Source organism: Stegodyphus dumicola, chromosome X2, assembly GCF_044657685.1.
Source record: "Stegodyphus dumicola isolate Sdum_Otavi_A_Nest chromosome X2, ASM4465768v1".
In the NCBI taxonomy this organism is placed as follows: Eukaryota; Metazoa; Arthropoda; class Arachnida; order Araneae; family Eresidae; genus Stegodyphus; species Stegodyphus dumicola.
In genome coordinates, this window is record NC_140781.1 from 161,655,267 (window position 1) to 161,667,396 (window position 12,130).

Consider the following 12,130-nt stretch of genomic DNA (forward strand, 5'->3'; position numbering starts at 1 on the left):
TCTTAGTGGCATTATCTTTTATGTTTTACTACTCTATTTCCATGAATAATCTCAAAATAAAGACACTTGCAGCGAGATCACTTCAAGATATCGAAAATAGTTAGTGTTTTATATTGATTTTAATTTGTCAATGGTTTAACTCGCAAAATAAGTTTTAGGAGCCTAAATATAAATAATAGGAAAGCTTTTAGTCCTGTTAAATTACGATATCTATTTCTTTACATCTCACATTTTTTTTTTTTTTTTCAAATTCCAAATTTTAATTTAGATTAAAGTCTGTCCCTCAAAAGGACTTTCAGCTAAACGTTTTTATACTTACGAGATATTCATTGCAAGTAATGAATAATAATATTTTAAGTTTATTTAAAATCCGTACTGAGCTTTTAAGCAGTACAAGAAATACATCAATATACATTATTATATTTAACTATTCGTATTCCCCAATTATCATTATTGATCGGTGAAGGATATGACATTAACTTTGTAAAATATAAAAATCTTTGAGATACATGTACCATAATATGAGCACCGAGGTGTAGTAAGAAATATTCCATATTTAGTTAGAGAGTAGAAGAATAAGAAGCTCGTGCATTTTGCAAATGCTTCATGCAGTATTCCCAGTAAAATAAAGTCTTAGGGCCATAATATTTCTTTTTAGCACCTCTTTCGCACTGGAAGCCTCATAAAATTATCTCTTTCAATACATTCATGTAAACAACTCTTACTTTGCGGAAAACGATTTCTCACAACAAGAACTAAATATTCTTTCACATCTCAGGTAAACAGCACATCATTATGACACATAACATTTTTATTCCATTGGGTCCATCGCAGCTTTGCGGTAAAAGCAGATTGTATATTCTTCAAATGTAATATAGAAACGATCAGCAGTGTAAGAAGATTCTGCTGCCACATCGAAATTTCGACCCCTCTCCACTCGAACAAAGCAGACTGCTTCATTGCTCACACTGGTATCTCCTGGGATTGCTGCTGGGGGGCAGAAATTTGCTTCGGCATGCCGGAATGAGGCAGCAGAGGTTGAGCCTCAGGTAGAGCATTATCCGAAGCTGGAGACGGCACCATTACAGGTTTGGGAGGTACCTTTGGGGGCAACATGCGCACCCCCTGCTGGGAGGGATTGTGGATCGAATGGTGGTGATGAGTATAGTCCGGAGGAAGACCTGGAGGACAGATTGCCATCGGTGACGCTGCAGCGGTCGGAGTTGGCTTAGTCTGAGACGGTGGTATCACGATTGCTTCGCGTTCACCAGCTCGACGAACCTAAAAACATATTTTCATAGCTAAAAGTATACATGTATTTTAATTACTAAACTAAAATCCTACTCTAAAATCTACTATTTATTGCGATATCTACTCTAAGACCTACTGCTTAAAAATAAAAAAGTATATACTAAGGAGCAAAAGCTATTTTTGCCTCTTGCACTGAAATTTACCGCAGCAGTTCTCGTTATGTGTTTATAAGAAATTTTATTTTTTGCGCCCAAACATACCTGCTTGAAATATTCAAAAGCTCGAGCTTGATAATTTGAGGAAATAAAACATGCAGTTTAAATGGCAGTAATAGTTTAAGCGGTATTAAAAATTATTTTTATCTTGTAGCATAATTTGTCTACATCAAGAGAGGTTCAGGCGGTTTCCTCATTTCGAAGTATTCATCCTGTTCGCTAAGGCTAACTTAGCTATATATTTATCTCTGCCAAATGTATCATACATTTCTGAAAGTCAGAATTATTGTTTCCAATATTTAGTATACTTTAATGAAATGTCACTTGGATTCTAGAGGCCTAAATAAGATTTAGCGTAATTTTCTAGAACACGCCTGCAATAAGTGCATTTTCTATTTTAAAAGCATATCTTATGTTTATTATATAGCCAATTTATTTGAGATAATAAACACAGTTCTACATTTACTGTCAAAAACTGTGTTATTTGAAAACCCAAATTTAAATCACTCAAAAACTATACTTAAATAAATATCGCTTAGCATGTCGTGTTTATAATCATCCTTTTTAACTGTAAATATACACTTTTATTTTCGTAACTTGATTGAGTATGTATAAGGATAAAAGAACAAGATACATATTTTCACAGGCAAAAAGTGAGAAAATGGATGACTGATGAATAGTATCAGAAGATACACATTTCAAATACATAAAATTCACGAACAGCATACCACATCACATTACGAAATTAAAAGAACGCCACAAAATGCAGTTCTAAATGCTTGAACATCTACGGATGCATCTTGGGCATTCACGGAAATATTACATCTACTAAGGAATGTCATATGCATACAATGGCATAGCATGATAGGAAGGGTGTGCTATTTACATTCACAAAAGGTGAGGAAAGGAATTCTAATCATGCGAAGATGCGGAATGAGTTTCATTGGGGTTTATTTGACAACAGGGAAACTAATATACACCAATAACAGAAAGTAAATATCTTACTTCAAAATCCCAGATATTGTATTTATCCCTATCAATATTAACATCTTTATCACTGCCGCCGTGTGTTTGGTGAAAGGACTCTTCATCGCCTTGTTCCTCCCCATCTGTTCCATAAACGTGGCCATCCTGCAAATTAAAAATTGTTACTCTGGATTTTTCTGCTCCTGTAAGGCTATCATCCCGTTCCCTAAACACACGGCGACAGGATTTTGACTTGAATGCAATCTGAAATAGATGATGTTTATTAAACTGACTTTTTTCACTACTTGTTCTAACAAAGTAGTCAATGAAGATTTAATTCAGTTAATTTTTCATTCGTTTATAAACATGTTTCTGTTCTTTTCAACAGTTTTACTTAGAAGACATTGAAGAATGCATTTAAACAAACAGTCCGCATTATATTTAATTCCTATAAATAGCTTGCATCTTGATTTTTTTTAATGTTTCATGAATTTATTTTTCTTTTCGAAGGCTTGTTTTGAGGAAATGACTTTAACAGTCTGATTTAAAAAATATCTGCGTCTAGAATTAGTTAAAATAGTAGCCAAAAATAAAAATATTCCACAAAAGTAAAATTAAGGAATGCACGAAATCTGCTTAAAAATTCTTTGTTAATATGTAGAAAAGAAATCTATGAAAATATTTTTGGTATTTATAAGAGAAGGTCTCCGCATGAGTTAGGAAATTTACTACAGAGTTTTAAAAAAGCAAAATTTAGTACAGAGAATGAGAAGTTTCGAATAAAAGGCGATATATTTTCTCTTAAAATGCCTTTTTTAGAAAGACCTCAAGAATTCATCGGTTGTCGGATAAGTATTATGTTAAAATATTTTCTTACCTTAGCATTTAAATATGAAATTTTGATCATTATTTTTTCCCCTTTATTTTAAAACACCTAAATATAAAATTCATACTCGAGACGTCGCTTTCTACAATGCTCGCACTTGCCTTTTCTTTCCTTCTTACATCTTCAAAACTTCAGGATAGTCTCATTAAGACCTATACAATATTTAAGGAATTGTTTTCTTCTTTGATGGTTTTGATAAAGGATTCACTTTATTTTACATAATGTACTTGAAAATTACTCACTTCCTGAATAAATTTTAAACTGTTTTTTATTAAGTCTAAAATTAATTTTTAGTAAATTTGATTTATCTCTAAGAAATAAGTTACGAAATTGTTTTTTGAATAGTTTTTGTCATATTTAAGTCAATTTTAGGTTCTACAAAATATCTTTCAGGTTGGATTATCTATTTCGGTTTTCAATAAATACAATTTAAATAAGAAATAGCGATATTTAAATTATTTCTTGTTAAATAAAAATATTCTGTGAGAATTTCACATAAAATAAAATTATACATATATATTACGTGCATATAAGTTAAACGAAACTCACATCTCCGTTCTACAAGATTAGAGTCCGACGTTCAGTTTATGAGATACTGTTTGCAAAATTAAAAGATTCACATAGAGCATTTCAGTTATGTTACGCTTCACATCATTGCCTTCACCGTTGTACATAGACTACGGAAGTTTAATGTGAATGACAAAAAATAAAGCATAAATCTAGAATATATGAAGGATGTAACAGAATTATGCTCCTTTGATGTATGTCTGTTCAATTTTTCAGATGTTATCTTATGTCTCCAAAAATTGCTCCGGATGTTATACAATGCGTTTATCCCTCATTTGTATATATGAGATTCATAGTTACTTAATCAAAGGGAATAATTTTTTTCTCATTAATGACTAAAGTTACATTTTAATTACGCATTAAAGCTATAACCAAATAAATTAACCGAATAAATAAAGCTAAAAACCAGTTACGGTTTTCAGCCTAGGTAAAAATTAATTAGGTAATGAAATTAAACTACACAGTTAAAAAATTAAGTTCACCATTATTAAGAATTATGAAATTAAATTATTTTAATACAAAAGTAAGTTGCGTAGCTGAATTCTAATATATATATGTATATATACATATTGCTATTTTAACTTTGTAATTCATTCTGGACTTCATACACATACATCTCAAGTATACGTATACATATACATACAGGAAGTTCTGAAATTCCTATATACATAATTTTCTCATTTGGTAATAATATATATATATATATATATTGTTATTAATTTAACAGAGTGTCCTACAGTCTGTTAAATTGATAACAATGGCAATATAAATTTTTCATAAACACGGGCGATGAATTAAAAGGATTTGCTTGCACAAAATACGTAGAAAAAATGCATTAATAGAGTAATAAAATACTGTAATAAAATATTTCTAGAGTATTGTTTAACAACATTGTTTGTTAGTTTTCCAAATACCTTTTTTTACTAAAAAAACAATTTCAAAATCCGTAGTATTCATTATTTTATGACATTTTATTAATAACATATTCTAGCTGAACTCGAAGTTCATTTAATATTTATATCACAGATTTCATAAAAGATCTGGTAGATCATACACTCATTAAAATAGTTATGTGAAATCATATATTGCTATATAGTATTAACATAATATTTAAATGCATGTTCAGTTGAACACAATAAGAATTTATTTCAATCCCTTAGTGCTTGAGACATTTAGATTAAATTTGCCCTGACAGATACGATCTTATTTTTATGTGTTATAATATTAATTTTATGAATCTACAACCAAAACTTTAAAGGTATCTTTTGAAACAGTATAATAGATCAAATTTTTGTGCCTGTATTTCAATGTAATTCACCCCATATTTCTTGACAAAAGTACTTTTATAGTGCTCAAAGTTAACTTCCAAGACTTCCCCAAATCCCAAGCCTCCTGTTGTTGCATAACAACATTTGAGCCTACATAAGAAATTGGAGAAACTTGAGCTTTGTGTAAATTGTATTACACATAACTCTTTAACACAATAATTCATAAGCAAAAGGTATCTGAGTTTTTGCGGCTAATATTGCAACATGTATGGCTTTGCAAGGAATTCTGAATACCGTAGAAATGATGGTATAAATCTAAAACGCTTACACAGTAATGTAAATGCATGCGCATATTTTGTGAAGGTACACATAATAATCACCTTCCTGATAACGTGTTAGTGTTTTTTTTAATGCAAATGACAACCTGCATCTGCCAATTCATATGCTAGTGGCTTCCAGGAGGAACTGAAAACACGTGGGCTGTAAAATTCAGGAACTCCATTCTAGATATTAGATCAAAATCATTAATCTACTGGTTTGTTCAACAATGCCCAAGCAAATTTTATAAAATTCAAGTATCTTGGAAGGTAGTAATAAGCCTAACTCAGATCTATTTCTTTTGAAAAATAAGTAATAGTTACATAGGAAGATGCACTGTCTTACTGGAGTAACACCTTTCTTGAAATATGAAAATCGCAAAAGGATTCAGTAATCAGCTGCTATATCTTGGGAACAGTTAATGTTTGCGTATCTCTTCAGAGAAAATTAAGAACTTGATGTATCGTATGAGAAGGCTCTGAGCACTATCATAGCGGCAACTTCGCAGCATGACCCAAATTGATAAGATCAAGGACATCCTTTGAGGTGTGAATAAACGCGATGAGTTGCTGTGCCACTTTGAAGGTTATAAATCCTCATTACCTTAAAAATGAACTTTAATTATCTTTTTATTAGAAAGAATTTTAAATCTGAACATGCGCATTCCAATTACTTTCAAGAAGATGATGAATGCGTTTGATAGACTCTGACCCACAAAACGTAAAACTAGGTTACGTAAATTGCCTCATCTTCGCAAACCTTAATACATGGGGATGAAAGTGAAGTGATGCATTCTACAAATAAGAATCTGAATGTGAATTAATATCTTTTCGGCTTTTTATGTCCCATACACCAAAATGCCAGTTCTATCAATTCGTGACTTTGTAACGTATGGTGATTTTATATAATATATAAAGAAATTCCCATATATGTTCTAAAATAGTTTTTTTTTTGTTTCGCCATATACCGAAATATGCTGCTATGTATCAGTTGACATACGTTAAATTTAGTAGATAGAAATATATCAAAATTTCATGTATGAAAATATCAGTGTTATATTTTTAATACGGTCGTTCAGACTTCCTAGGGAAACGATGTTACAAAAAAAAAAAAAAAAAAAACATCACACTAAATGCTTCTTCGGTTTTCAACTTTTTTTAATTTCTTATTTTAAGTGATATGGCCTTTTTATATACTTCTAAAAACCAAACTAAACCAGATTTGAGGAAAAATATCACTCTCTGCCGTAAGTTTCTTCAGAAAATTAAATCTTTGTCTAAGATTGTTAGTTTTCTCAATATATTTATATATACATTACTTTTTTACAGGAAAATATTTCTTTGAGAGACCGCATTTCATTCTTTCTCATTACGTTTCAACAAATATTTATATTTGATTAACTTGAACACATATCTTTGTCTGAAATAGCTTTGTACAAGAAATATTCAATTATTTTACATGGTCCGGAACAAGCAGAAGTGATTTTAATAATTTTATTTTAAATACTGGAATTAAAGAAAAGTAACGTTAATTTCTGAAGTATCTGAATCGATTATAAAAATTCTTGCATTAATTCTATACATCTAACTAAAAGTTACATTAATCATCAAAAGGAGAATACTGCAAGTTACTTGGAAAAAGGCCTGCTTTCATTATGAATTTTGTAAAGAAAACTCGTTCATGTTTGCGTTAAACACAGAAAACTATGGCACACTAAAATAGGACCTTGCCGTTTTTATCCAAAATGAAACTGCAAGCGGACAGTGACTTTATCCTCTCAGGCAGGGGTGTACAAGAACAGGTGAAATCAGAATTTTCTTCTAGTGAACTTTGCTGTCTTCTTTATTTGTATATAAAGGATGAGCAAAAAACGCACAGCAGACTATTTTCAAACGCGAACAGAAACAGTGTATGTGTATGGTATTGTTATAGTGATGATCAATAAAGCCAAATGTTCATCTGAAATGAAACATTGGTCCATACAATTCCGGCTATCAGAATTATTAATTTCAGAAAACAGAATTTTGAGCATTGACTGTAATTTTAATCTTCTATACGCAATGCCGAGGTGAAAATATGCTATGGAATTTGATATCATATCGTTGAAATCGATAAGATGACATCATATTTTTGACAATTTGTTATCATATCTTTAAACTTGACAATATGACATCATATCTTTGAAAGAAAATTAGTCGAAGCAGTTATCTTGAATGCTCAACACTTCATGGATATACACGAAAAGTATCTTCTGCTTCCCACAGATCCTCGTTAGCATTCGTTTCGACTTCAGAAAGATGATTTTATCGACCACAGTTGCTCTTTAATTTGTAATTGTTTTTGAATGCCGGCTTTACATATAATGTTATTTGACCAATTTTATTTTTTTAAGTGGTCAATTTGCATAATGTAAAGTTTTATTGTTTTTTTTTTGAATAGTCAGTTTGGCATAATGTAATGTTTTATTCTTTTTTCCAAGTGTTTTGAATACGTGTAGGGAAAATTCTGGATACGTTTGAGATTCGATTTTTCGGTTTTAAAGGAATTTTAATGTCTTAAATGAAAATTTAATTGTATCATGTTTTGGTTTTTGATTAAATGCACTAGAAGTACGAAACATGTATTCGAAACATATTAATCGACTTTTATGAAACTTTAATTCATTTTCTACTAAAGAGTTCTGAATTGGAGTTTCAGTAAGAGGAGATTAATTTTTGTATTTTTATAATTTTTGTACATTTATTTTCGCATTTTTATTTTTCGAGTTTATTATACTGATGAATTCTAATTTTGATTTTGATATACAGTGTTAAACCTCTTATCCACGGTTGCAATTAGTAATATTGTTGAGGAATTGCCTTGCTTTGATTCCAATTTAACTTTAACTTCAGATGCGTTTTTCTAATTTACTTCAATCCTGCAGCTATAGCACAGGATTGGTTAAAAACTTTTTGTTTTTCATTTTTGGCCAATTATAATGCTTCCTTTTGTATATATTATGTGTGTGTGGGTGCATGCATTCTTATTCTGCCACGTATATATATATATATATATATATATATATATATACAGGGTGCGGAAGCGTTCATAGCGTAATTTGACTTGCGTCGTACAATCACGTACTGCATGAATGCGCGCCAGCTCGTGCCGCATTCGTGTACTAATGAGCTGCCATTTTGAGTGTGACATTGATATGGATTGGTGGAGGAGTGCACAGCATCGTGCCTTTCCTGTTGAAAGTTATTTCAAGAATAACTACTCTGTTATTGCTACCCAGCGTCGATTTCGGCAACATTTCAACTTGGGACGTCATGGGAAAGCTCCAGGTGGACGGACCGCTGTGAGGTGGGTAAGTGCATTTCGAACAACAGGTTTTGTTTGCAATGGCAAACCGGGAAGATAGGAAAGAACTGTGCGGACACCAGAAGCAGTGGAAAATTATGGTTTCAACAAGACGGAGCGACCTCGCACACAACCAGAATTTGCATGGATTTCTTGGGCCAGACATTTACATGTAGAGTAATTTCCCGTTTTAGTGACATTTCCTGGCCGCTCGCTCACCTGATCTTTCATGTGCAGACTTTTTCCTCTGGGGCCACTTGAAGCAAGAATTTTTCCGAACACGTTGTGCCACCATTTCTTAGTTGAAGGATTGCATCAGAACTGCTGTCGGCAGTGTCCCAGGCAATGCTTTACGCCGAGTTATGGCAAGCTTCCAACGTCGCTTAGATGAATGTGTTGTGCAAGGGGGGGGGGCATCATTTGACAGGCATCATATTAAAAAACTAATCCACACAATGGACAATTCACACATTAGTAAATGGAATAGCTTTAACAATTAATTAACATAAGAAGTAATAAACTACAGTTACTGTCTGATGGTGTGTTCTTAATACCCTTCTATGAACGCTGCCGCACCCTGTATGTGTATGTATTCTTCTGCCATATACATATATAAGGCGCCTTGGGCCGCTCAGACTGTATAGTGGTTAGGGAAGCCTGACTGCGATACCGAAGGGCCTGGGTTCGAATCCCGGAGAGGGCATGGTTGTAACTGTCCGTCCCTTCATAACAGGCGATGGTGGCCTACCTATTAAGGGCCTCCATAATAAACAGACCACGACATCTGGCCTTGTATAGATTAATGGATTGGGTTACACTGTAACTGTTCACAATCTGCCATTGGAAAAAAAAATAATAAAATAAGGCGCCTTAAGGCGCCAAATTCCTGCCTCCTGGAGCTGAAAAGTACACATTTAGAAGAATAGCATGCAGTTCCACGAGACTTGATCAACACTTTGGTAAAGCCTGTGAAATCAAGATATGAAGTACGCATATCTGTTCGAGATGACCATACAAAATATTAAAGAAAATGTTATTCTCAAGAAGTAACTTGATTTTTCCCCCAATTTCCAGTTTACATAAATTTGGTTTTAATTTCATACTGTCGCACACTTTTAAATTTACATTTCTGAAAGACAGAATTTATTTTCATGCATAAATAAAACATTGTTGAACAATTCGCGAATATAATTGAATTGTTCGAACACCATCAATCACACTTGCTTTGCTGTAATTAATATGCTAATGAATCCAACCAAATTTAAACAACTAAATACAATTTAATGCAGCATGCTTTTTTTCCTGTATTTAAATGTAGCCTATCTACTAATTTTTGAGGATTTATAGGATAACATCATCTCACTGTTGCACAAATGCAACCATTTTTTTCTTTCCTGGTGGGGTGGTTTTTGTGGCCGAAAACAATGTATGTTGTGAAGCTAATCCGTGTTCTAAAAATTGTTTCTATATCCGTGAGATCATATTTTGTTCAAATCTGAATCAATTAATCACATCTAATACAAGAATTATTTCTTCCAATTTCCTTGAAATTCTGGAAAAAGGCCCCTGAGATTGCTTCTTCGTAATATCACACAATTCATCTTAAGAACGAAAAATGAAAATCTGTCCCATAGTATGAAGTCTGTCTATACACTCCGCCTTGAGCTTTAGTTACTTTTCAGATAAAATAGCTTTCCAGTGATTCCACACATTTGCATAATAACCAGCCAATCAGACCTACCTACCTCACATATCAGTTGACACCTTCAGCATATTTTTAATACTAAAGACTAAGTTTCTCATTTTAAAACTTGCATGTTTTCTCAGACGTCTATCAGTTAAAGTAAGAGAAAAAATCTATTAAGCTGAACGATAGTTTTCTTTTCTCTCATGAGGGTTAATATTCCTCAACAGGAGTAATTAAGAACAATATTTAAGCGCTATATCCATGTCGAAATCGTTTGCTGTGTCATATTGCTTTCACGCTCATTTTCGATAGTTTCACATACTTTCACCCACAGAATTTCATTAAATCCTGCTTTCCACAATTGTACAGCCCTTCAAAGTTCATTTTTTCTCAGTGTTTGAGCTAGGTAATTATTCTAACCTTTATGTTTAAATTTTAAACACATGGAGCTCTTGAACTACATAATGAAGCCAGAGAGTTAGTTTAATGAGCCAACAAAAACAACTATACTTGCTCGTTTAATGCCGCAATTACTGAAGCAGGATACTTACTTGTCTAATTCATAATTATTTCTAATTTTATTGATTTTATTTAAAAGTTTCGGCTAAAAATCTTAATCAATGAAACAAATGCTTTAAAAATGTCTTGAGTAATTGTTCTAAAGTATAGATAAAATAAATATTATGACTAATGTTCTATTATGGGATTCAGATGTTAGAGGATGATAGATTTTTATGCATTAAACTTACACTGTTGAGTATAATAGCAATAAAAACGGTTGCCTTTTCCAGGGCATAGCTAAACTAGGTCTCTAATAGAAGATTTATAGCTTCGGTAGTTGGAGCATCCTTGAAAGATGAGGAATTACAGCCGGCGCGTATGTAACGTATAGCAGGACTGTCTACCCGTCAGGACAAGCTGAATAGAACATTATGTGCATTAGATTTAATATAGCTTTATTATGCAAGGTGATGATTATGATGCTGAAAATTATGCTGTGGAAATGCTCATCGATTACTGTATTTGTGTATGCAAACGATCAGGACGATGCTTGATCTTGCAAATGTATTCCTAATTCAAAGATGGGAATAGGTGCACATGAAATGAGACCACGGATATTTGGTGTGTGAGGGAGTTCTCAGAAACTTGATTTTTTCTAATGATACTCAGATTTTCTTCTAATGATAAACGGTGAGAAGAAATCATTTGAAGAAAAGATAACTTCAATACTTAATGAGAAGAAGTAAAAGCAGACTTATCAATAGCGTACAGCAAAGCATATAGAACGAAGATAATTTAAATTATATCTCATGAAACGAATTTAATGTGCTGTGATATATATGACGTATTTAGTAACGCGCTACAGATATGCTTTGGAATGATGTAGACTTTATTGATTTATTCATTGCTTAATATGTAGAATCCTAAAAAGATATAAGCGTATCAAAGTCTAAGAATTAAATAGAAACTATATCTAGATGCTTACATAAATTTAAAAAGAGATTTAATGTAAAATGTAACATTTATACTATTTTTTGGTTCGCGACTGCTAAGTGGAAGTAAACCAGAAATTTATATCTAGCATCATAAGCTTTAAATCTAAATTCTCCTTTTATTCCATAAGTCAGTG

At 32.3% G+C, this 12,130-nt stretch overlaps 1 protein-coding gene across 3 annotated transcripts in view; it reads right to left on the reverse strand.

Moving 5' to 3' along the window:
• Positions 1-230: 230 nt before the first annotated feature.
• LOC118184174 (neuroligin-4, X-linked-like) overlaps positions 231-12,130 on the reverse strand; it is a 314,614-nt gene continuing 302,714 nt past the window's right edge. Inside the window, exons 7-8 of one of the 3 annotated variants that reach the window (XM_085809801.1) lie at positions 2,472-2,597; positions 231-1,281 (exon numbers count right to left, since the gene is read on the reverse strand). In XM_085809801.1, the coding sequence (XP_085665927.1) occupies positions 964-1,281; positions 2,472-2,597 (444 nt within the window). In that variant the 3' untranslated portion in view covers positions 231-963. Of the gene's footprint in view, positions 1,282-2,471; positions 2,697-12,130 lie in introns of all 3 variants that reach the window. The other 2 variants (XM_085809800.1, XM_085809802.1) reach the window with 2 other exon arrangements.